Source organism: Dipteris shenzhenensis, chromosome 15 (assembly GCF_047967505.1).
Source record: "Dipteris shenzhenensis isolate YYH24624 ecotype China chromosome 15, Dip_SZ_1.0, whole genome shotgun sequence".
Classification (NCBI taxonomy): Eukaryota; Viridiplantae; Streptophyta; class Polypodiopsida; order Gleicheniales; family Dipteridaceae; genus Dipteris; species Dipteris shenzhenensis.
Window position 1 is genome coordinate 12,079,470 of NC_141610.1, and position 24,088 is coordinate 12,103,557.

Sequence of the window (24,088 nt, forward strand, 5' to 3'; positions counted from 1 at the left end):
GGAGCAGAGTTTGAAACTTACAGAAGATCTAGAAAGCATAAAGTCAATATTAGCAACTCATTAGATCTCTTAAATATCTGACTATCACAAGGCCAGATATTTGTTATATAGTCAGCTCACTTGCACAGTTAATGGTAAATCCAAAACAGTCTCACTGGAATGCAGCCAAGAGAGTCTTAAGATAATCAGAGGTACAAGAGAGTCTTAAGGTACATCAAAGATACAAGACAATTTGGAATAGAAGATAGAGGAATGTAGCTAAGAGAGTCTTAAGGTACATCAGAGATACAAGACAGTTTGGAATATAATACACCATCCAAGGTTGCATGGATACTGTGACAATGACTATGCAAGAGATCATGAGACTAGGAGATCCACACAAAGAAATGCATTTTTCCTTGGTCAGGGTGATATATCATGTTTATTAAACAAGTAGCCAACTGTTTCTTTGTCTTCAACTAAAGAAGAATAAAGGGCACTCACAACAGGTGCATGTGAGGCTATATGGCTCAAAAGACTATTGTCAGAAATAGATTACTTTGATGAGTCAAAGCCAACAACAATATAATGTGATAATCAATCGACTCAAGCATTAGCCAAGAACCTAGTCTATAACTCTAGGACAAAGCACTTTGATGAGTCAAAGCCAACAACAATATACTGTGATAATCAATCGACTCAAGCATTAGCCAAGAATCCAGTATATAACTCTAGGACAAAGCACATTGATGTCAAAGAGCACTCCATCAAAGAAAGAGTGTAACTTGGTGACATCACATTGCAACATTGCGACAGCAAGAAGAATGTTGTAGATGTCTTTACCAAACCGCTTGGGAAAGAGCTTTTGAAGAAACACTGTCAACCTCTTTGTTTGAATCAAAGGAAAGACATTCCCATTAAAGGAGTGTGATGGAATATAATGCTCAAACCTCCTTTCATTCCCCATAATCATCATCTTGAGGGAAGGCCTACTTCTTGATGTTGATCTTGAGAGATTATATTGAGGATTCATCTCAACATCATGTGTTAATATGTGCATAGCACTAACACAAAGAGTACTAAAAAGGCACAAGGGTTGAAAACCCTAATCCTAACCCTAAAGGAGTTTGTAAATATTGATTCTAATCTAGTATATAGTTAGTCATTTTGTAGTGTGCTCTCTAGATGTTCCCTCTCTCCTCATCTCCACTCTTCTCCTCTCCCTCTCCATGTTTGCTCAAGATGTGTGCATTAACGGAAGCAAGGACATACTTCTTGACAAGAGCAAGGGCTTACACTCTCATAATGGAAAGAGCATGAGCGGCTCTGATACCATGTTGGAGGATCGAGGGGAGAGAGTGGAGTGCACAAGATAGTTAATTATACACTATGTTGTATACATGAATCTCTTAGGGTTAGGGTTGAAATTTTACTGTATGTCCTTGAGGCAATTTACAACCATCCTTAACGAGCCATTCAATCTAGTGCCCCAACATGGTAGGACTTCTGAAATGTGTTGCCTCGTTGTATTGTTTCGCATTTGCAAATGAACACTCGGCTACTTAGGTAGGACCTTTGAGCTGCAAGATCAGAAAAACACCGTCCTTTTGTAAAATAGCTTTTAGATCTTGTGTGGACTCCCTTAGGAATCCTGCTATCATTTTTTTCAAGACCTAATAGTAAGGTTGCAATGCAAGTCAACTCACAGAGCACCGTCCACCATTACCATATATGCCAAAACGCGGTTTGGGAAGGAACAAGTCTAAATAAAACACAGCTAGAGATGTGAAGAGTAATACGAGTTACAACCGAAACTCAATCATTTTAGTGAAGTGTTCAACCAGAGGCCAGAGAATTTGTACATAAGCGACACCTAAACCAAACCAACGATTGGCTCATCGGCCCCTGTTTCCCTTGTCGACTGCTCAATCAAGTCAGCACAAACGGCATTATCTTGGCAGATTGCCTCTCGCTTGCACGCTGTTCAACTCAATTTATAAGTTGAGTCAATACACAGTGATATACCACTTTTGTTTATCTACTCTATTTTTGAAAATTATTCTCTCCCAGTTTCAAAATTGTTGGTAACAACCTAGTTGCACAAGGATGCCGTTCATTGCATATTTCATAGCTTCGTCGAACTTTGGAGCCCTCAATTGACTGTTTTGTTTCTTTCTTTCTGGGTTGCTAGACCAAGAAGGACGGGCTTTGTTTTTGGGACGACTGCCCTACATGCATGTGACCGGGTCGTTCATGGAGCGCGACTTGTTTGTGGACTTCATGAGGTGCCTCAACATACTTGCCCGTTTATAAATATGGCTTCCCTGCTCATGCTGCAATTTGAATCTGTTGCTGTGGGTGTTGATCACATAGAGCAACGATTTGACGAGCTTGAGGGGTAGCCAGAGGAGGGATGCTACCCAAGTCCATCCTACCAAGGTACATCTTAAAGGGATGCTACCCAAGTCCATACTACCAAGGTACATCTTAAACAACATGAGGGCTAGACTTTTCAATTGCTTAACTATGTTTACCTTCTTCAAAACACTCTTAGAGGAGGTGTAGCCTTTTACACTCAACTAGTGCAACAATATGTCCCGATGATTGACGAAAGAGTAAGAAAGGAGGAGGATCTCAAGCACCGAACAAGCTAGGCCAATAAAGTACACTTCTTAGTTGCAAATGCATCTTTGGGGGGAGGAGGGAGCAAAACTATTACACAAGCTGCAAACCATTTTAGAGTGGGCAACTCAACGATAATTGTAGGCCTAAAACATGCCTTTGAATTTCATGCCCCAAGGTGCGTGCATACATGCATGCACATGCACATGCACGTGTGAATCGATGCGAGTTATCAAACCTTCTCCAATTCTACTTTCTCTTATTAATTTCAGCAAGCTTGATAGCCTTGATTTTTCCAACTATAACAGATACTTGGCTTAGGACTTGTTGCATACGGACAAGTTTTAGTCATGCTCTCTTTCTCGTATTGCCTCTTCTTCTGACATTTAAAGATAAGATCCTCCCTATATCTCAAGGAGAAAAGGTTGCTTTGAGTAACTCCATAAAATCCTTCCATTCTTTTATAGATTGCTTTTGGGTTTGGCAAACAAACCACCTTTACACGGCATCTTTTTCAAGATGTAAGGTTGCCAAGGCAAGCATCTCTTGGTCTGCTTTGGTTATTTGAGGAAAATTTACGTCAAGTGCCTCACCCAATTAGGAAGCTCTTCCCGATCTCTACTTCCATCATATTTGGGAAATTTATCTTATCTTTTGGTTTCCAAACTTACGCTTTTTGGAGGTAAAGGATCCACAGATAATTCGTGTTTGGTATACATATTTCTCTTGAAGATTGTTCAACAACACTCAGAATCTTTGGGCCAGCAGAGCAACCGATGCAAGAAAAAGTAGAACTTGAATACGTAATGGATCATGAAGTACAGTCTCTACCTCTGCTTGACCGCCCAAGCAGAGATGGTTGAGAATGGTGGGAGTCACCGGTATGTGGGAAGGTGTCACTTCTTCACGAATCCCTACTGCAGAGTATTCAAATGGCTCACTAATATATCAAACTGATCACTCTCATGAGGTGGAGATGATACACTCGGTGGTGGTTCAAGAGACAAGGGAGGCACACTAGAAGGAGGTTCGGCACAGAATTAGAACATGATCATTTGTAAAGCCTTCCACACTATGAAGGGGTTTACCTTCATTATTATTCCCATCCATCCCTTCCCTGGATGCCATTGCGATGTGCGCTTGTGTAATACAACTAAACATCCATAGACAAAACAACGAGCCATGTAGGAAAACGACGCAGCAAGACCCCACGCACAAGCAAGCAAGCAAAAAAGAAAACATATCAAGCAGTAACAGTGAAGCAAAACTCAAAAACTAAGATGAAAAACAGCAAACGCAAATGGTCCGAGATGGCCTCCCCCCATTAGTGAAGAGCAAAATCAGGAATGGCTAAGTGGCAGACACCACCCCTTCACATCTAATTACAACCAAAAACCTAGTAGACTTATTGTAGAGACAGATAGGGTCTTCTCAAAAAAGCCATGGAAACCAACCTGAACTCGCAGCTATCTAGAACGGTCAGCAAGTTCACTCGTCTCTACAATCCGTCCAACAGCTGACCACTCTACAGTTCATCTGCAACGTTGAGTAACCAAAACTACAATAGATCTCCAACCCAGAACAAGACAAATGCAGAGCGAGACACTCAATTGACCCAAACTCTTGTCAAAAACACCTTGAAACTAAAAACAAGGTAAAGACCAATTTTAGCTACAGACACAATGATGTACAAACACAAGACAAAACCCAAGACACTGATAGCCGAACAAACCAGAAAGAAAAATCAAAGAACAAAACACTCAACTACACAATACCTACACAACACATTCTTAAGCATAAACATGAGCAAGCCAAAGATTGTGAAAATGCACACCCAGACGACTTTTTTTTTTTTTTTTTAAAGACCAGACCTAGCTATATCAACAGCTATTATTGATTAGCATCTTCTTCAAAATTAAAACACAAGTGGAAAATTCCCAAACCCACATCCAAGTCCCCACTAAAGCAGTCCCTTGAAGAGGAGGTGCAGAGTGACACAGAGAGAGAGAGAGAGAGAGAGATTAAGTTATTTATTACAATAACAGCAACACTTACATACACACAAGGGATTCCCATGCCCCTAAAGACCCAAAACTGATCCAAAATATGTAACGGCTACAATGCAAAACACAGACGACTTTCTTCATTACTTTTTTCAAATTCTAGCCCATACAAAGAAGATTGATCAATTGCAAATTTGAGACATAAAAGCAATTTTTCCAATACAAAGAGAGAATTTATAAAATCGAGAAATAATCACTCCATACTTAGCCATATAAAAAAAGGTTTGTATTCATGTGAGCCATTCTTATGATATTATAGGTAGTATACACAGACCATTGCCGTTTAACATATGATATCAACCTTTAGACCCAAAGAAAACAACTTGACATGCAGCCTTTGCCTACATTCTCCAACTCACTCAATACATCTCTCACTAAGTAGATAGCCTCTGAATAACTCTCCTCACATGGCACCTTTTACTTCATCATTAGATCTTCTACTTTTACTGGGCAATCCTCATTAGATCTCCTACTTTTTTGGGCGAACCTCATCGCCCATTCTACTTTTTTTGGGCAATCCTCATTCCCCCTACTGCATCACCACCAACCATTCAACTTATCCGTGTGAGAAACAGGCACTTCAACTTTGCTAAAAGCCATTCCCCAAGAAAGCTTGCTTTCAGACAACTCGCGTACACCATAGATACCTCACATCAATTCAAAACTATCAGAAATCCCACCCATTCTACGTAAGCCCATAACCCTAAACGTGAATTGAATTTGTAGCATAGTGCTGATTCAACACCTTTCTTAAAGTCTGTGCACTATCAAAATCTTTAAAAAAATCCTTGCAAACTTCACATTCCTTTATCAATGTACATGTGGAGGAAATAGGGAGCATCAAAAAGTGCCAAAAAATGCAGGAACTTATTCTTATGGAGTGTAATAGCACGTATATTCTCCTTTATTGAATCTCCATGAAATAAAAAACTACTCATCAGTGTCCAGGACACATTTAAGGCTACCTCTGAATAAAATGTCGTGGACATTTCATCTTCTGAAATGTGTATCAAAGACACTGGGCTTTTGCCTTAAAAGCAAAAAAGCATGGACTCCCCCACAGGGGTGCAGCTGGAATTACATTATCCTGGATTTTATACAGCCTGGACTTTTTAAAAAATGTTCATCACTTGATAATCCAACACTGAAGTACAAACTACCATGCTGGGCATCTCTTGGTGTCTTACTAATGGAAGACAGCTGCATAATGTTAGCGAGGACCAGACATATACCCAATGCTTACAGTCTGCATGAATACTAAATCCATGGGTCTGAATTCAAAGCCCTATTTGTATCAAAACTGAAATACGTCTATACTTTAGACACATTTTTGGCCCAAAAACCAATTTAATTGTAAAACCAGCGCTGTGCAAACCCCAAGGGGCTTTCTAAAAAGGGAAGGTATCGATGAATTATAGGATTTACTCTCATCCCAATCCTCGTCCAGGTGCTTCTATGAGAGGAGGCTGTTGTTGGCGCATGATACATGAGCTTGAGCAGCTAGCCAAGGAGAACAAGATAGAGAAGCATTAATGAAACAGCAGAGAATATTGAGAAAATTTCTGTAGACATAAATTGTAAATGTTGGAAGAAAAGAAATGCTGTATCTAAACATCGAGTTAAAGTTTCAAAGCAAATTATATCCTTGCAGACTTATTGCATTCATGTCCTCCTTCAAATTTCCTGTGAGATAAATTACACAAGCAGAGCCACAAAAACGATAACCCTAAATAGCAAGCTTTATCCAAAGAGTGGTATGATGTGATGTGACACGACAGAGTCAGGGCTAAAGGGTAGTGTGGTTTGCTGTATTAAGGGGTAGGGGCCAAGGAGAAAAGGCTTACCTGCCAATATACCAAAAGCTGTATCAAGTTTCTCTGTGGTCTGCATGATCAATTAACATTACATATCAGTAAACTTTTACAATCTTCCCCCGCCCCCTCTTTTCGCTCCTCCTCCATTTTAATATTTTCTCTTCCCCCAAGCTGAGAAAAAAAAGACCAAAAAAAAGGATGTTCTGCCTTTAGGTCTCAGTTGTTTGATGATTGGGAAATACTTCCTTTCAAAGTCTCAGATAATGATGAGCAGCTCATAGATGAAAAACTGTAGAAATGTGGTGATGCCTATGGACCTATCTGCAATGATTCATTGATGATTTTGACATTAAATCGATATTGGTATCCTACCCTAGTGGTTACAGGTATCTGGAAGATGACTTTTGCATGTGGGAACTGCAGAGAAGGAGATGTTGAAGGTGGAGTTGTAGCAGATCTGCAAATCATCACTGAATTTCTAGCTCTGGTAGAGTTTTATCTCGTCTGGGCTAAGATTGGTGATTCTTGGCATTAGTTCTTAGTGAAGTACATAAATAATTGTCCTGTTTAAAGAGTCATACTCACTTCGTATCTCCTATGTGGGATGAAGGATAGCAATACACCAAGGTTCATCCTTGGAGGGAAACGTGGGAGAGGGTCCACACCCCATCTAGAGCACTATCCTTTCTCTACACTATCCTTTCTCTAACCCTATACTTTTGTGTGGTTTATCTTTTGTAAGATTTTATATCTCCCTTCAGTCATGGCAAAATATAGGATTAATCGTTTTAAATTCTAAGTATTGTGAAAACAAATAACCTACACACGACGTTGTACCCTCTGACAATATCAATGCTCTTTGGGTTCTAGGTCAGTCCTTAGTTTCTCAATCTGTAAGGCCCCTGTGTGAGGAGAAGCCAATGAATGTAAAGATTAGCTCGGAAAACTATCTTGGGGGCACATCAACAATTATGCTTCTCTGGATTCACACCTTGGGAGTTCTGTATGCTACAAACCTCTAGTCTTGAGAGAGTGTCTTGGGCAGGCATTCAGCCTGCTTTGCAGCAGCACCTCACTAGAAAATAGATCTACTCTCGTTGATGCATTATTTGCTTCCACTTTACGCATATGTGCATGCTGATTCTCACATATTGTGAGACAAGAATTACAGAATATGAACATTTATCCATTATGTTCTAAGTATTTGTAGAGCAGCCCACTAAATTAATGCTTGATGTACTCAGAGTTCTCCATAGGTCAGTCCTTAGTTTCTCAATCTGTAAGGCCCCTGTGTGAGGAGAAGCCAATGAATGTAAAGATTAGCTCGGAAAACTATCTTGGGGGCACATCAACAATTATGCTTCTCTGGATTCACACCTTGGGAGTTCTGTATGCTACAAACCTCTAGTCTTGAGAGAGTGTCTTGGGCAGGCATTCAGCCTGCTTTGCAGCAGCACCTCACAAGAAAATAGATCTACTCTCGTTGATGCATTATTTGCTTCCACTTTACGCATATGTGCATGCTGATTCTCACATATTGTGAGACAAGAATTACAGAATATGAACATTTATCCATTATGTTCTAAGTATTTGTAGAGCAGCCCACTAAATTAATGCTTGATGTACTCAGAGTTCTCCAATATCACGCATCACATTATATTCTCCTGTTATCAACATGAGGTAGTGAGAATGAAAGCTAAAACCAGCCTAAAGGTATTTCACTTGTGAATGTAAGTACCACATCCACGGGACCTGTTTTACTAACTGCCATCCATATTTCAAAGTAGAGGGCATCATTCTCATATCTACCCTTTATGGATTACAGAGTAGGAGATTGAATACATCTCATAAACCAATCAATCATAGGCAACCAGGCAACAACATCTGCCACCAATCTATAGTTATATTTCAATATCTAAATTGGAAATCAAGGTCTTGCATTGATTCAGCCCACCTTGCTTTCTAAACTTAACACATAACACAGAATTAAACTTTCGTAATCGTAGACAACCAGCTGACAACGTGTGCCACCACATCAAAGTTACACTTTCAATGTCCTCACATAAAGTCAAGCTCTTGCATTGATTCACCTCACTTAACTTTCTGAACTTATCACACAGCCACATGAAACTTGCATAACCGATGAAAACCTCCCTTCCCCATGCAGTCCATCGATAAAACCATGGTCTCCAACTAAAAGACTTACGTGAGTAAAAGGAATAGCAGAAGAAAGCCCAGCCCTATTTCACAATTTGCACTTAGTAAACGTAGTGTCCCATTGTTGGTCACCAACCAGCGACAAGGCTTCTCCAAATACTTCCTGTTTGAAAATGGGGAGTTTTTTTAAATAAAAGATCAACGATTAGGAAACAAAAAGCAATTAATGTTCAGAATGCACAAATTAGGACACTGGCAATGCTGCAAGCCCCACTGTCTAGCTTATACTATAACACAAAAAAACATTTCAATGATTTAAAAATAAGCCATGCCCTAGGCAGCCTCAATAATAAACAAACAATTATAATGGGAGAAATAACAAAGATAAACTTTGGTCCCAATTGTCAACCCTTCATCAAAGAGAACCAAAATCTTTAAAGCATCAGAGAGAATCTTCCAGAAGGAGGAGGTTGGGGAGGCTATCTCACATATATAGGCTGTAGAGGTATCCCCCCATAGGACTCACTCGTTCAAAGGGACCAGCAACAGAACCAGAAAAGGTACAAAAAGAGGGGTATCAACTGGACAGACCAAATTTTCATTCGGTTGTCCGCAACTGAAATGCTTCCTCATAAGCATCCAGGATTTCAGGACACTCCTGAAATGTAGCTCTGTCCACCCATTGGGCATCGGTGGATGGGAGCCCTCTGAACTTCAAAAGGTACATTTTGCGAGTCGTGCCTCGACGTCCCGTAGTGAAGTTATGCAAAATAATTTGCTCTGGGATCAACAAGATCTCAGTGTCCTCTACTTCAGGTGCATCGTCCAGTGTGGGCTCTTGAGGTGGTTCCCCAATGAAGGGTTTCACCAAGCTTACGTGGAAGACATTGTGGATCTTCCAATGCTCTGGAAGTCTCAATCGGACTGAGACATCATTTATTACCTGCAACACCTGAAAAGGACCATAATATCGAAAGGATAGCTTGAAGTAGATGCGCTTTTTGCCCACTTTGGTTTTTAACCGGGCTTTTTCAAATTTCAATAAGACCCATTGGCCTTCTTTCACTGCAAACGCCCTCCGTCTTTTATTTGCAGCTGCTCTTTGTTTCTCCTGTGCCTTTTGAATGGCTGCTCGAACCGTGGCATAAGCAGAGTCATAATCCTCCACGAATTGATCAGCGGCAAAGATTTTCTCTTTTGTTTGCATGAGTGGAGTTGGTAAAGATCTACCATATACAATTTCGAAAGGAGCTTTTCCAGTGGAGGAATGAATTGTGTTGTTATAAGCAAACTCCACAAGAGGAAGGAATTTCTCCCAAAAGGTTTGCTGGTCATGCACATAAAATTTCAGCAAATCCAAGAGTGTACTATTCGTAACTTCAGTTTGGCCATCCGTTTGAGGATGAAAAGCTGAGGAGAAACTTAGAAGAGTTCCAAGGTTCTCAAACAAAGCCTGCCAGAAGTTACTAGTGAACTTTGAGTCTCTATCTGATACTATAGACTTGGGCATGCCGTGGTGTCTAAAGATGTGTCTAATAAATAAATGGGCAGCTTCAGGTGCCTTGAGATTCTTTCTGCAAGGAATGAAGTGGGCTTGCTTGCTGAATCGATCTACTATCACCCAAATCATGTCATGATTTTGATTGGTCCTGGGAATTCCTGTAATGAAGTCCATGGTGATGTGTTCCCATGGTCTCTCAGGAATGGGTAGGGGCTGAAGTAAACCCTTGGGTTTTCCTCTCTCATACTTAGCTTTTTGACATGCGAGACAAGCTGAAATGTAGGCAGCAGTGTCCTTTTTCATATTAGGCCAGTAAAAAAATTTATCCATGGCTGAAAAAGTGGCCACAATACCCCTATGACCAGCATAGGGTGGGTTATGGCTTTCCTCCATCACTTTAGATCTAAGCTGCTTTGTGATACATAGTTTGTTCTCCATGAATAAATAGCCATCCCTGATGTGGTAGGCATGATGGGTGCCTCCATCTTTCAAATGTGCCCATGGCTGAGCAAAATCAGCATCTCCCTCAGAATTCTTTGAGGGCTGTTAGCTCATCATGATAGGGAACTGAAATATGGTGAAGCCGTGGTCTACGAGAAAGGGCATCAGCCACTACATTCTCTTTTCCAGGAGTATATTGTATCTGAAAATGAAATGATTGCAGAAAGGTAGACCATTTCATATGTCTCTCTCTGATCAGAGGTTGAGTTAGAAAATATTTAAGACTTTCATGATCAGTTTTTACAAGAAAATCTATCCCTAAAAGATAATGTTTCCAAAGTTTGAGAGCATGAATTACAGCTAAGAGTTCTTTTTCATAAATATCATAATGAAGTTCAGCATCTCTTAGTCGTCGGCTTTCAAAGGCCACAGCATGACCATCCTGGGTAAGAGAAGCCCCAAGGCAATCACCACTGGCATCAGCTGCTACTAGGAATGGTTTCCTTAAGTCAGGAATGATAAGTACAGGAGCTGTAGTCAGGGCATGCTTTAGAGCATTAAAAGAGTTCTTTTCTTTTTGGGTCCATCTGAACTTCAGATTTTTCTTAGTGAGATCATGTAGAGGGGCTGCAAGTTCAGCAAAATGCCAAATAAACCTTCGGTAATATGAGCATAGGCCTAGAAAAGACCTTACCTCATGGGCATTCTTCAAGTCAGGCCACTCTACAATTGTCTGTATCTTGGCTGGGTCCATACGGACACCTTCTCGTGAGATAATGTGACCAAGATAGTGAATCTCAGGAAGAAAGAACTCACTTTTCTTCTCATTGATGTGAAGAGCATTTTCAGCTAAGATTTGAAATACAATCTTTAGATGTTCCTTATGCTCTTCCTCATTCTTGCTGAAAATGAGGATGCCATCAAAGAAGACGGCAGTGAACTGTCTATAGTTCCTGAACAACTGTTCCATCAGTCGATTGAACGTGGCTGGGGCATTAGTAAGGCCAAATGGCATTACCATATATTCATACAGCCCAAATGTGGTTCGGAAGGCTGTTTTATGAATGTCCTCAGGTACAACTCGTACCTGATGGTAGCCACTCTTAAGATCTATACGGCTGAAAATTTCAAATCCTCCTAAACGATCAAAGATATCGTCTATACGAGGAATTGGGAAACGATTCTTAACCGTCTGTTTGTTTAAGGCTCTATAGTCTATGCACATCCTGAAGGTTTTATCCTTCTTTTGGACTAGTAAGACAGGAGAGCAAAAAGAAGAACTACTGGGTTGGATCAATCCCTTGTCCAAGAGTTCTTGGACTTGCTTGAAGATTTCATCTTGTTGAGATTGACTAACTCTATATGGGGGTCTATTTGGAGGTGAAGACCCTGGAACTATGTCAATTTTGTGATCCTCTGGTCTCTCAGGAGGGAGGTAACTAGGAAGTTCCTGAGAGAAGCAACTAGAGAATTCCTGAAGGAAATCTAATCTTTCTTTTGTGAGAGGATCTGACTTTTCTTCACTTGGTTGCTTATCGCGTACAAACACTAGAAAAGAACATACTCCTTTCTTAAGCAAATTGGGAGATCGTGCATGACTTACCATAGGAATGGTGTTTCCTGAAACTCCCGCTGTAATGCTCACATCTCTACCCTTATGTTGGAGGGTTAGAATATTCTTCACATAATCGATTCGGGGGTTGACTTGCTTATGCCAGGGCATGCCGAGAATTACATCTGATCCTTGAAGTGGTGCCACCATGAAGGATAGATGATCCAAGTACCCCTGGATGTGTACCCGAAGCTTGCTGATGATGGGGTACACCTTCTCTTCTTGGTTCTTGAAGGCTGCACCAAGGCTTCTCCTTTATCCTCTGGGGCTATCCCGAGGTTCTGTGCCATCTCATGAGAAATAAAGTTGTGAGTAGCTCCACTATCGAACAAAAACAAAGCAGATTGATCCTTTACCTGACCCCATGTTTTCAACAAACTATGGGTGTCGTTTACAGCTCCCTTTTCTGGAGGTGCTTCCACCTTGTTGACTACCAAAACTGGCTTTTTGAGGGCTGCTTCTTTGTTGCTGCTGTTTTTGGCAGCTTGAGGGCATTCGTAGAAGTTGTGGCCTTGATCGCCACACTTGAAACACCGCCCTTCGGAGTAATACTTTTGCTTCTGTTGTGGAGACAATGAGCTGAAAGTGCGGGCTGCTTTCTTCGAAGGAGGCTGGCTGGCTGACTTTTGCTCTTTTGGTGCGTCCTTTGCTGTCTCCTTACCCTTTTGTTCCTTGGAAGAGGTTCCCTGGGACTTCCGCTTGTTGTTGCTGCCATTCCGCTTGTTGGAGAAAGATTGTTTCTTCTCCACCTTCAAGGCGATCTTGATGGTGTCTTCGAGAGAAGTAGGAGTGGCAATGTCCACCTCATGCTGAACGATATACCGTAGGCCAGCAAAGAACTTCCTTTGCTGCTCTTTTTTATCCTTCCTACTGAATGCTTGAACTTTTAACAAAGTATCCCAAAAACGATCAACATACTCACTGACTTTCTCTTCTTGGCGTTGGCGGAGGATGTCCCACTGCACCATTGTATCTCTCTTAAACTCCTTAGGCAGGAAGTGCCTCATCAAGTTCTTCTTGAAGTGCTTCCAGGTGTGGGCTTGCTGTCCAGTGTTGACCATAGCTGCCCACCAGAGTGAAGCACAGTCTTGCATGTGCAGGACGGCAAACCGGATCTTCGCCTTGTCTTCATACTCGTCCCCCTCAAAGAAATACTCGAGGTCTTGGATCCAGGCCAGCAAGACCTCGGGCTTGTCCTCTCCCTTGTACTTGGTAAACTTGAAGAGCTTATCTCCAAGAGGTACCTTATGCTTTGCATACCTTCGTCTCCGTGGACGTCTCGAAGGAGATGGACTCCGATGACGCCGTCTACCTCAAGGAGGGGAAGAAGAGGATGATCTTCCCTCCTTGTTGGAGTTGGTGTTGTCCGCACGGCCTCTTCCTTGGGATTGGGGCCCTATGTCATGAGTTCCTGCTTGGCTGCTTTCCAGCACTTGAACCTGTTGAGCAATGTTTGCCAAGAGAGCACTCAACTCATGCAGGTTAGGAGGAGGGTCAGGTCCATTGGCTGCCATGATGACAAGATAACTCAATGAAGGAGAGACTCAACAAGAGAAAGCACAGAGTACAGGACCACTGCCTAAGCTCTGATACCAATGTAAACTACTCGGTGCTTTCTATCAATTCAAACAACGGATTTTGCAGAGGCATTTGAATGAGATGATTGCGAGTTGCCAAACACATATACTTGAACTTAAGAGTTTGCAATTAAGCTGGAATTAAGACTTATACAGCTTAAACACAAAGTGACATCATTGGAGAATGCAATATGATTGAGGGGCCAAGACGGGGCCCCCCCCCCTTATCCAGGCTCACTTTATTCTTGAAAATGGAGATACAAGACCAAGGTGCAATGCACCTTCCAAACTGATGAACTCAGTGAAAACCTAGGACCTAGATACAAGACTCAAGAGCATATGTACAAGGTAGACAACAAAAAGGAGGACTCCAAGCTCAGGTTTCAGCTCTTGGCTTGCCCAATCCACAAGGAAGAAGCCTGCAACAATCACCACTTACATCCAACATTAGAGACAAGCACTAGTTTCTAGAAAGATAGTAGAAACAACATGAAATAGTGCTGTAAATGAGATAAACTTGACAATACAGGCTCCCTTCGTGACTTGGCCCTTTTGTAGATGAAGTCCTTGATGCCTCTGAAGCTACCTTGGGTGAGGAGAGTGTGGAAATGGGGCTGGAATGAGAACAGCTTAGAAAAACAGCCTGTAGGCTAGAGAGAGAAAGACTTTATGGAGTGATAGCTGTAGAGAGAGAGTGCCTATGCTGATCCCAAGGGAGGAGATGTAAGAGAGGAGCTGCTGCTGTTCCAGAGGTGCACAGAAAGGCAGATTTCTGCAAGGGAAATGGGCTGGAACAGTAGAGAGAGAAATTCTGCAGTAGAGAGAGAAAGACTGCAGCAGGAGAGAGAAAGGGGCTGTGGCTGCTCCAGGCTAGGTGAAGCAGAGAGGATGCTGCTGCTGTTCCAGAAGAGCTGAGAGGGGGCAGATTTCTGGAGAGGAGGGGCTGGAACTGTAGAGAGAGAATGTGCTGTTGTAGAGAGAGAAAGTGCTGCTGAGGTGAGAGAATGGCCTGGGGAGAAGCTGGCTGCACCCAAGGAGCTGGAGAGGTTCTGCTGCATCATCTAAAAGGAGGGAGAAGAAAAGTGACGAAATTTTCATGTGTGGAATGAAGGGGAGAGGCCTTCTTTTATAGGCTCAGCCCCCCCCCCTAGGCCTAGAGTGGAAGGTGGACACTTGTCCCAGATTTTTGGTGGGCTGCAGTCCCAAAGAGGACAGCCCACAACCTGCCCCAAATCTACCAGATTTGGGGCCAAACACTTGGCCTGCATGCCCTGCCACTTGCCATGCATGCTGCCACATGTGTGGGACAGGTGGACTGACCTGCCAGCTCAGATTCCATGTGGCAGTCTGCCACATGTCAGCTGCCACGTCACTCCCAAAAACCCTAAAATTTCAAAGTTGTCAGAATTTAATTCTGATCGCACCCACGGGTTCCTAACAGCTTAGACTATCTATTGACGTACTCTAAGGTCATAACTGAGCCATACTGAGCTCATTTGTTTGTCGTCTTATCTTGTATCTCCATTACTCTTGGCATGCTGCCAGGCCCACACCCAAAGCTCAGGGAACATTCTCTTGAATGGTTCCTAGGTCGGTATGCAATCTGTGCATTTGATTGGTCCCATGTTTGGGTACTCAGGTGGGGTGTGGTTCCTAGATGTTCCTCTCAAAGAGAGGCCATCACTCTTGTGGGTCACTAATGCCCATAACCCCAAGCAAGGGGGTCCACCCTCAAATGCTAGACCTAGTCCCCATTGTCCGTAACTGAACAGAAGGAAAACATTTCATTCCTTAATAAGCATACTATTGAAAAACAAAAAGAAATAGTACCAAGCAAGTGGATACATGTTGAAGCAGGATGACACAAATCTAGGCTGTGGCAAAATAGCAAGGGAATGGAAGGGGAACGTCACCGCAGTAGAGTTCCAAGAAAAGAAGACCGAGCAAGCTCCAGGACCAAGGAAGCTCCAGAAGTCCAAGCAAAGCCTAGCTTGGCTAAGCAACAAGCAAATGCATCACCAAGTACTGCAAAGGATCCGAAGCTGAGTCAAGGAGAAGAACCAAGCAAAGAAGCATCAAAGGCAGGAAAATATTCAAAGACCTGAAGTTCATTTTAACATTGGAGCAGCTATTGCAGCTAGCTGCATATTGAGGAGAGTTCACCTACCAATGCAAATCCTGCTGGTCATACAGAGGCCTAGCCGAGAGGGGCATTAGCACGGTGGGGTGTACGCATGCATGTCTGAGAGAGGGGCTTGCACGGCTTGGTACGCACGCATATCTAGATGGTTTGCCAGATAGACCGCCTCCCCCCCCCCCCCCCCCCTCTAGTACAGCTTGGATGCCCCTAATCACCTGATCTTGCGTGATGAGATCAACTGTATCATACGATTGAATCTACTCCAGCTCTATACATTACGGAGGAGTTTCCCACCAAGTACCAACCTCGGTAGTCTCCAACTAGGTAAGGCCCAGACCCTGTGAAGATATGTCACCGTCGGAAAGATGGCATAAATCTAAAGTGGTGTCATGGCAAACTCTGCCTGTATGATCTGATGGGACGATCTCCATCGCCAAGGTTGACTGTCAAGTCTCTCTCTCTGCAAAACACATATAGGCCTCTAGATGTCTCTGTAAGCTTGCTGCTGAAGAGGATAAGAGGATTATGGCACCTGCGTACAACAATATCTGTATCATCAGACTGGCCAACAATGATCCCTCATCTCCTAGGCATTCAATGAAGGTCGTGATCTCATCAATGTATAGCACGAATAGAGTCAGTAAGAGAGGGCACCCAATCTAAGAGGCCTCCAGGGGCACATACTCGCCTTCTGACTAACTCATACAAACTCATCACCCCCCAAATCATGTTTCTTGGGATATGCATCTCATGAAATCATCTAATCATGTGGGATCATAGGACTGAGTTGAAGGCCTTCTGAAAGACTATAAAGTAAGCAAAGACTTTCTAGGATCTCAATCTCATCTCCTCGATGAGGGCCCGTAGTGTGAAGATATGATCAAGAATGGAATGCTGCCTCCGGAATCCAACCTGTCCCAAAGTCCATTGTCTATGTGTCTCTGTGTAGGAGCTAATCTCTCTCTCTAGTATTGACCCATAAACCTTGGCCAACAAGAAACAGGCCTTCGGTTTCCTAAAGGGAAGTAAATCATAACTAACTTGCATACATTTCAATTACAGCCATGTTAATACTTACTACAGCCACTGAGAAATCGATCCAGCAAAGCCAAGCACATACTGAAACAATATTCAAGAGCTAGATTGTACCTAAGCGCAACACCAGATTGGCCCCAAAATCGGCCATGGTTGCTGCTTTGCTTAGTTTGCTGCAGCCTAGTATAGCCGCTATTGATAAGAGGGAGGACACTAGTTGTAGCAAACGGCTCATTGGCGCCCCTTTCGGTATTTCTTTAATTTATTCAAAAGGCAACCAATACAACAAGGTCACTAACTTGCACTTATCCAAAGCAGCAAACCGAATCTTATCTTGGCACGCATTCAACAACCTGCAATCCCTGGCTTACAAAGGCATCCAGCCTCAATGCATAATTCCATAGCACAAGGCATCCAAAATCCAGCACATATCCAAGTGCATAATCTATGGCCAAACTCGCAACCATAAGCAAAACAAGTTCTCTGGCAAGTTGACATCCAAATCAGCAAATATTCTCTGGCAAGCTGCTCCAGGAATCCACATGAACAAACTAGGCATTGTCCAGCATCAATCCCTCTGGCACAGAAAGTTTGCGCACAACCCGGAGCTGTTTCCAACAACTAGCCTCAACAACACAACTCTACCCAGGCTAATACCCATGCCAATCCTTTGCTGTCCAGCTGTGGATATTATAGCTGACCGGAATACAGAAGGAGATCCAGCAGTAGTGGGAGTAGAAACTGCAAGTGCATCATCTACTCTTTTCTCAAAAACATCAAGCTGAAAAAGACCACGAAACAACATGCCAGATAGTCTCAAGGAATAATCATCTTCCCTATCTCAGACTGCACACTTGTCATCTTCAAAGACAACCTGAAATCATCGTTTATTGAGAGAGGACACTGAAAGTAAATTCTTCTTGATTCCAGGTACATAAAGCACATCATGAATTCTAAAATTTGTGCCATCTGTGGTTGTAAGTACAATCTCACCAATACCACGATCTGAATAGGAAGAATCATTTGCACAAGACACCCTTTTTCCAACGGGTGATGGATACAGAGAATCAAACAAACACTTCCTAGAAGTGATATGTTTGGTGGCACCACTATCAAAGTACCAATTATTCAATGTCTCATTGACATTGAAAGCATATGAATCCTTAGAAGGATCATAACTGCAAGTCAGAAAAGCATAAGAGTCATCCTCAGACCTGGCTGTAATACCTGGAGCAACCACCTGAAAATTAGGACTGCAAGTCAAAAAGGCACTCTTCTTCCACTAAGTTGGCTGAAGCATCGCCACCATCATGTCCATGCAAGTCAAAAAGGCACTCTTCTTCCACTAAGTTGGCTGAAGCATCGCCACCATCATGTCCATGAGGAGCTGAATCTGTGACAGCCATAGCTGAATCCTTTTTCTTTTCCTTGGCAATTCTTTTCTTGCATTCTCTTATGTAGTGACTAGGCCTCTTGCAATAATGACAAACTCCCTTTCTCTTGGGCTTCTCTACATCATTATTCATTCCTTAGCAGAGAGGCAACGACAATAACTAGAGGCTACCTCGAACATGGATCTCCACTCGGTCACTGCAATGTCTCCGTGAATAGAAAGCCAGAAGAAGAGTGATTTTCTGAGGGATTTCCAAGGTCTCTTCCGAAAGGATTTCTGCAAGTCTACAAAAATCTAGAAATTCTCCCAATGAGGAGCTCTAGTGGGCTTCTAGCTTCTAAGGCTGAGCTGAAATCTCCAAGCATTACTGACCATATTGTGAGAGAAGGGGAGGCTCTTCTATCAATGCCTTGCATCAATCCACTCCCCTCCCACTCCCACTCTCTCACTCCACGGGATCCCACTCCAAATACTTTATGGGAACACCTCCATAGAGCAAAATCCTCCATGAACCCAAGTGAATGTGATCTAGGTTAGGGTCTAGATACCATCCTGAAGCCAAGAAACACTGGCCCAAAAACCCTAACAGGCTCAAAAACAACGTCCACAAGGATATCATCATCTCTAGACCTGTACAACCTGCCCCTAAAGTGAACATAAAAAACCAAGATCCCCATCTGAACCTCATTGTAATCCTATGATTTTTGAAAAGGAATACTTGACCTCATAAAATCCCCAAGTCAAGTAGAGCAATAGTGAGGCATGTCACTTTTATCAACCCAATCCAAGGGTATGGCTGCATCAATATGGTCAATTCTCTTTGCATTTCCCTATGAGGTACTTACTAATTGTTGTTTACTGTCATCTAGAAGGTTTTTGAAACCTTTCCAAGAGCCCATTGAGGAAGCGAGGCATCTCTCACATCTAGACCACTGCATATACTGAGAAGTACCAGAGTGGTCTGCCATGATCATCAAGTATATTGTCATTCCACATGACAGGCAGCCTACTTTATCTTCTAGAGAGGAAGGGGGAACTCTCTGAAGAGTACTCTTGAACTTGCCCTAAGCTTTCAGGATAGTAGCCATAAGAGGGGACGAAGGAACCTTGAGAGGAGATGGAGTGAAGATCCACCCAATGCTATCTATCCAATCCTCACCTACAGAAGGAGAACAAGATTGTCTGCAACGGAAAAAAAACCTTCCAATATTCTTGTCCTGGCAAAAGCCCCCTAACCACCACCTTGCATAGCAAGGCCTTGCACTGCAAGTCTAGATCAATGATACTAAGGCCCCCTTCGTGCATGGGGAGAATCAAGGTCTCCCAAGCCAGCCTGGCTCTGGTGTTGTCTCCCGAACCATCTAGCTTGCTCCATAGAAATTCCTGATAGGCCTTTTGAGTTGAGAGATGCAATCCTAAGAGTCTCACCAACAAGAGCAAATAAACCATACTGTAGCCAGGAGTAGCTAGTTATCAACCCTTGGAAGTTTGACTAAACTCCAAAAGAGTTTCTCCTGATACTTAAACATAGGAGCAAAGTATTGTTGTGGAGAGATACCCACGCCAACCTGGCAGCCCAAGTACCTGATAGAGACTCCCCTGTGAATCCAAGTAAAACTATAATCATCAAGCCAATCTAGAGTGTCGTCATCTAAGCCATTGGATTTATTCCAATTGATATTTGCCCTAGTCGCTGAACAAAATCGATCCCAGACTGCCCTAAAAGAATTGAGTTTGTGGAGTGGCATCCAAAAATATAGCAGTGTCATCCACAAGCTCATGTCCAAGACCTCCTCATCTTGTCCCAGGGGAAGTCTTAGCCCAATAATGCCAGCTTGAGATGTCAAAGAGATGCTCATTGCTTCATCCATAAAGAAATGCAGGAAAGGGACGAGAGGCCATTCTTGTCTGACTGCTCTAGAAATCAGAAAACTCTCTCCTTTGTCCCTCTGATAAGCACCTGGCTGTGGGCTAATTTGTACAAAGGAGAGACCCCTCTGATCCAAGCATCTAAGAATCCAAAATATAAAAGGTAGCCTTCAAGAAACTCCAATCTACTCTGTGACAAGATTTCTCGAAATCCAAGGCTAGAATGGCTAGCCTCTAGCCACTTTGCAGAAGCCTTGCAAAATAAAAAGATCATGTGGCCATGCACAAAGCCCATCTACATAATGAATGAGGTTTGGAAGATTAGGCTGCAAACAAAAACTGATAGCTTTGGCCAAAATCTTATTAAAGGTGCCCAAATGTGTGATTGGCCTCCATTAGGAAGTCAAACTTTTGCAACACACCTTTGGGTGAGCCCAGGTGCCCTTATGGAGAGTAAGAAGTGCAGTCCTAAATTCCAATTGGTGAAAGATGCATCAATGTCAAACTCCCATCTAAGAATCTCATGTCTCCCGGTACCAGTGACAATGGTATGATAGAAATCACTAAAACCAGAAAGGGCTGCTGCCACATGTGAAGGAGATGGCACTCCACCTTGCATACGAGACACCCAAATCTGTAAGACATTCTTTTTTGGACCCTTATCTGCATGCAAAGCATCTCGAATCCTAATACTAGCAAAACAACGTCTCAAACGAGGCCCTTGAATCATCATAACCACCGTGAAGTGATCCAAGGTGGAAACTCCTAGTCAAATGTATACTAAGCCACCTTGACCAATGCCCAACCATTACCTCGAAATTTGTCTATTCGTACATTCATGGGCATCTGTCATCTCTTGTTCGACCATGAGAACAAGAGTGAATAAGGTGAAGTGTGAAAGGCATCATCTGACAAAGCATCTCTCCACCACCTCTTCCTCTTATTTTGTCCAAGGGCAACTTCACCATGTTGAAGTCCCTTTTACCAAACCGGATTACCTTACCTACCTATCGTATTTGGCATACAGTAACACTTTTTTTTTTAACTTACGGCTCCCCACCAGGGAGATATCCCTTTGGGCTGCTGAAGGATTTGGCATGGGGGTGTGCAATGGGACCCCGGGGAATGGGAGAGGTTGATGCAAGAAACCATAGGAAGAGTCTCCAGTTTTTTCATTACACTGTTAGCAATGCCAGGAGATTCCAGCTTGTGTTAGAAGTCGGAAGCCATCCAGAGCCTCTCACTGGGACAAGTTTCAAATTTTTGCAGATTTGCAAAAATGTTTTGAGAAAAGGCTCTGGAAATCTCTTGGAGTAGAAAAATTACTCTTTCCTTTTGTGCTTCTATTCACAAAAGGATTGCAGTAAATCAGTAGAGGTCCAAGCTTGGGCTTCCTCTTCTTGTCCACCTTGCCTCTCTGTTGAGGAGTACATTCAGCATTGCCTTAAGAATCAAATAGGCCAGGATTCTTTGGAAGGACATTGTGAAACCCTTATGCTCTTTTCAGTTTGTACTAGGTTCTCTATTGACCCGTTTTGGGTGGTCTTTTTCTTCATGCCATGCATGATGTACTTCCGCTTCGAGCTTGCTCTTGCGGGCTTTTTTTTCATACTTAAAGAAGTCTTTTGCATGGGGAAAAAAACCATTGTGCAAATTTGTTTCCTCTCCCTTTTCCATCACATGAGGCTGAATGGCTTGGCTCTCCCTGGCTGGGCCTCACAAGTTTTATGAGACGCATAGCTCCCCTTGGGCTTTCTCAATTCAACGTCATTTTGTTGAAATGACTCTTATCCCCTACTCTCCCTACAATCTCGGTGGTGTTACAATTAAGAGATAGAGAAGCTAATGAGGAATATAGAAAGAGAGACAAGATGTCACAAAGCAACACAAAGTTTCTATTGTTCACAAAGGTGTCTTACACACTCATGTACAAGACCTTAAATAGACAAATGGAAGAATCCACTTGTTCTAAGTGTCTCACATGCAAGAAGGTGATTCCGACTTGTTGCCACATAGCACTATATGTGTCATAAGCCTAGCATACAACTAGAACCGTAGACAACCCACTCCCAGTTAGGTACACATCGCCCAATTGGTATTGGATGCTATGATCATCTATTTCTCAACACCCTCTCTTGATCAAGCATCCTTCACTAAAAACAAAAAGCCCACTAGCTAAAGAGAATGTTTACAAAATAATCACACGAATGTATATCAGTATGTTGCCACTCATGCCATGTCGATAAGGAGCCACCAAGATTTCGCACAAAGCCAATGTAGTCCACCAGGTTGGGTTCACACTTAGAACCATGCAGAGCGCACACACATTTGCCCATGTTTCCACAAGTTGTCGATGATAAAAGTAATTTCATCTCACACATGGAATATGTAAAGTCACCATAAGATCATCAAGAAACAAAGAAGGATGCATAAGATACATCCTTACGAAGATTTCAATGCTTTGTGTTCTTTCCAACAAAATACTTTCCCTCAGGAGCCATTGAACCTTCACAAAGATGATGCTTGCTGCAAGTAAAGGAAACAGAGCTGAAGCTGCGCTCAATACTCAATGAGTTGAACTACTCGGGTTAGACTTGCAGTTAGAACATAACCATCACCAGGAGAAAATGGCCTTTGCTTCTGCGATTTGTATTCACATAGAAATGCACAATTGCTGCAAATAACATAGTCAAGAATCTCAATAATACCAGCTCTTTCAAGTGAAAAGTGGACCAAACATTTGGCCATATAAAGTCAATGCTCTTGTTTGACCAGTTTTAGACCTTTGAGAAGGGAAAAGGGCTAAAAAATCAAGGTAACAAGTGTCATACAGAAACGCCTTATCTCTCACTTTGGAAAAACTTCAGAGAACCTTTGTTGAGATTTCTTCACGTCGCGCTTCTTTGGAAAATCTCCACGTACAATTCTCTCACAGAAACAAGGATTGCAGATAGAAAGAAAGGGTTTTGGACCCTTTTGAATTTCATGAAACAGACAGATTTTGAAACAGAGGCCTCTTGAGTTCATCTCCTGCACACGGCTTGAAGAGGCTCCCTGTTCTGTCACTCTATTGCTTGCTCCTTTACCTCAATGCGCTCTCTCTGTTTCACTTTGTTTGACTTTCTCTGGCTTTCTCTCTTTGCTTTATGCTTCTTGATAGTCTCAAATACATCCAAGGAGAAACGTGATAAAGGAAAATGAAGTGACATTCAGGAGGCAGATTTGACAGAATCTGATAGAAAACTCAGATTGAAGCGATGTAGAGCAAAAATATAGCTCTTGAAGTCCTCTATAACTTCCATGAAGACTCCAAGTCAAGATCCTGCCTCGAACTCCAAAGATCAAGAAGACTGCATTACAATCTGCAACTTGACTTATGCACTCTGACCACCAAGAATAGAGAATAGGCTCCTCTCTCTCAACTAGAAACTACACTCCCAACACAATCAGCCTAGCAAAGGAATCTCTCTCTCTCTCTCTCTCTCTCTCTCTCTCTCTCCCCCCCCCCGCCCTCCTCCTCCTCCTCCTCCTCCTCCTCCCTCCTTCAGTCCTCCTCCTCTACCCTCTCACTCTCCGTACAGCCGCTCAGTACCGTACAGCCCGTCCGTAACCTTTGTCGCACCTCCATCCGTACCTTCGTCGTCACTACCATAGCGCATCGTCCGTACCCTCCATCCATACCTTCATCGTCCGTACCACAGCCCGGAGCCGTACCTCCCTACCTCCCCCGTCAACAACTCTCCATACCTCCCGTCTGTACCTAGTCCTAGTCCTCCCGTCCGTACCTCTCCCCCGTCCGTACAACCCGTTAGCAGCAGCCCGTACCTTACAATCCATCAGTAGCAGCCCGTACCTCCGTACCCGTTAGAAGCAACCAAACTAACC

General features: G+C 42.8%; 1 protein-coding gene across 1 annotated transcript in view; it reads right to left on the reverse strand.

Moving 5' to 3' along the window:
- Positions 1-5,552: 5,552 nt before the first annotated feature.
- LOC147893373 (dihydroflavonol 4-reductase/flavanone protein) overlaps positions 5,553-24,088 on the reverse strand; it is an 82,670-nt gene continuing 64,134 nt past the window's right edge. Inside the window, exons 7-9 of the mRNA XM_087385991.1 lie at positions 8,685-8,798; positions 6,509-6,548; positions 5,553-6,164 (exon numbers count right to left, since the gene is read on the reverse strand). Coding sequence (XP_087242117.1) covers positions 6,012-6,164; positions 6,509-6,548; positions 8,685-8,798 — 307 coding nt within the window. The 3' untranslated portion in view covers positions 5,553-6,011. The remainder of the gene's footprint in view (positions 6,165-6,508; positions 6,549-8,684; positions 8,799-24,088) is intronic.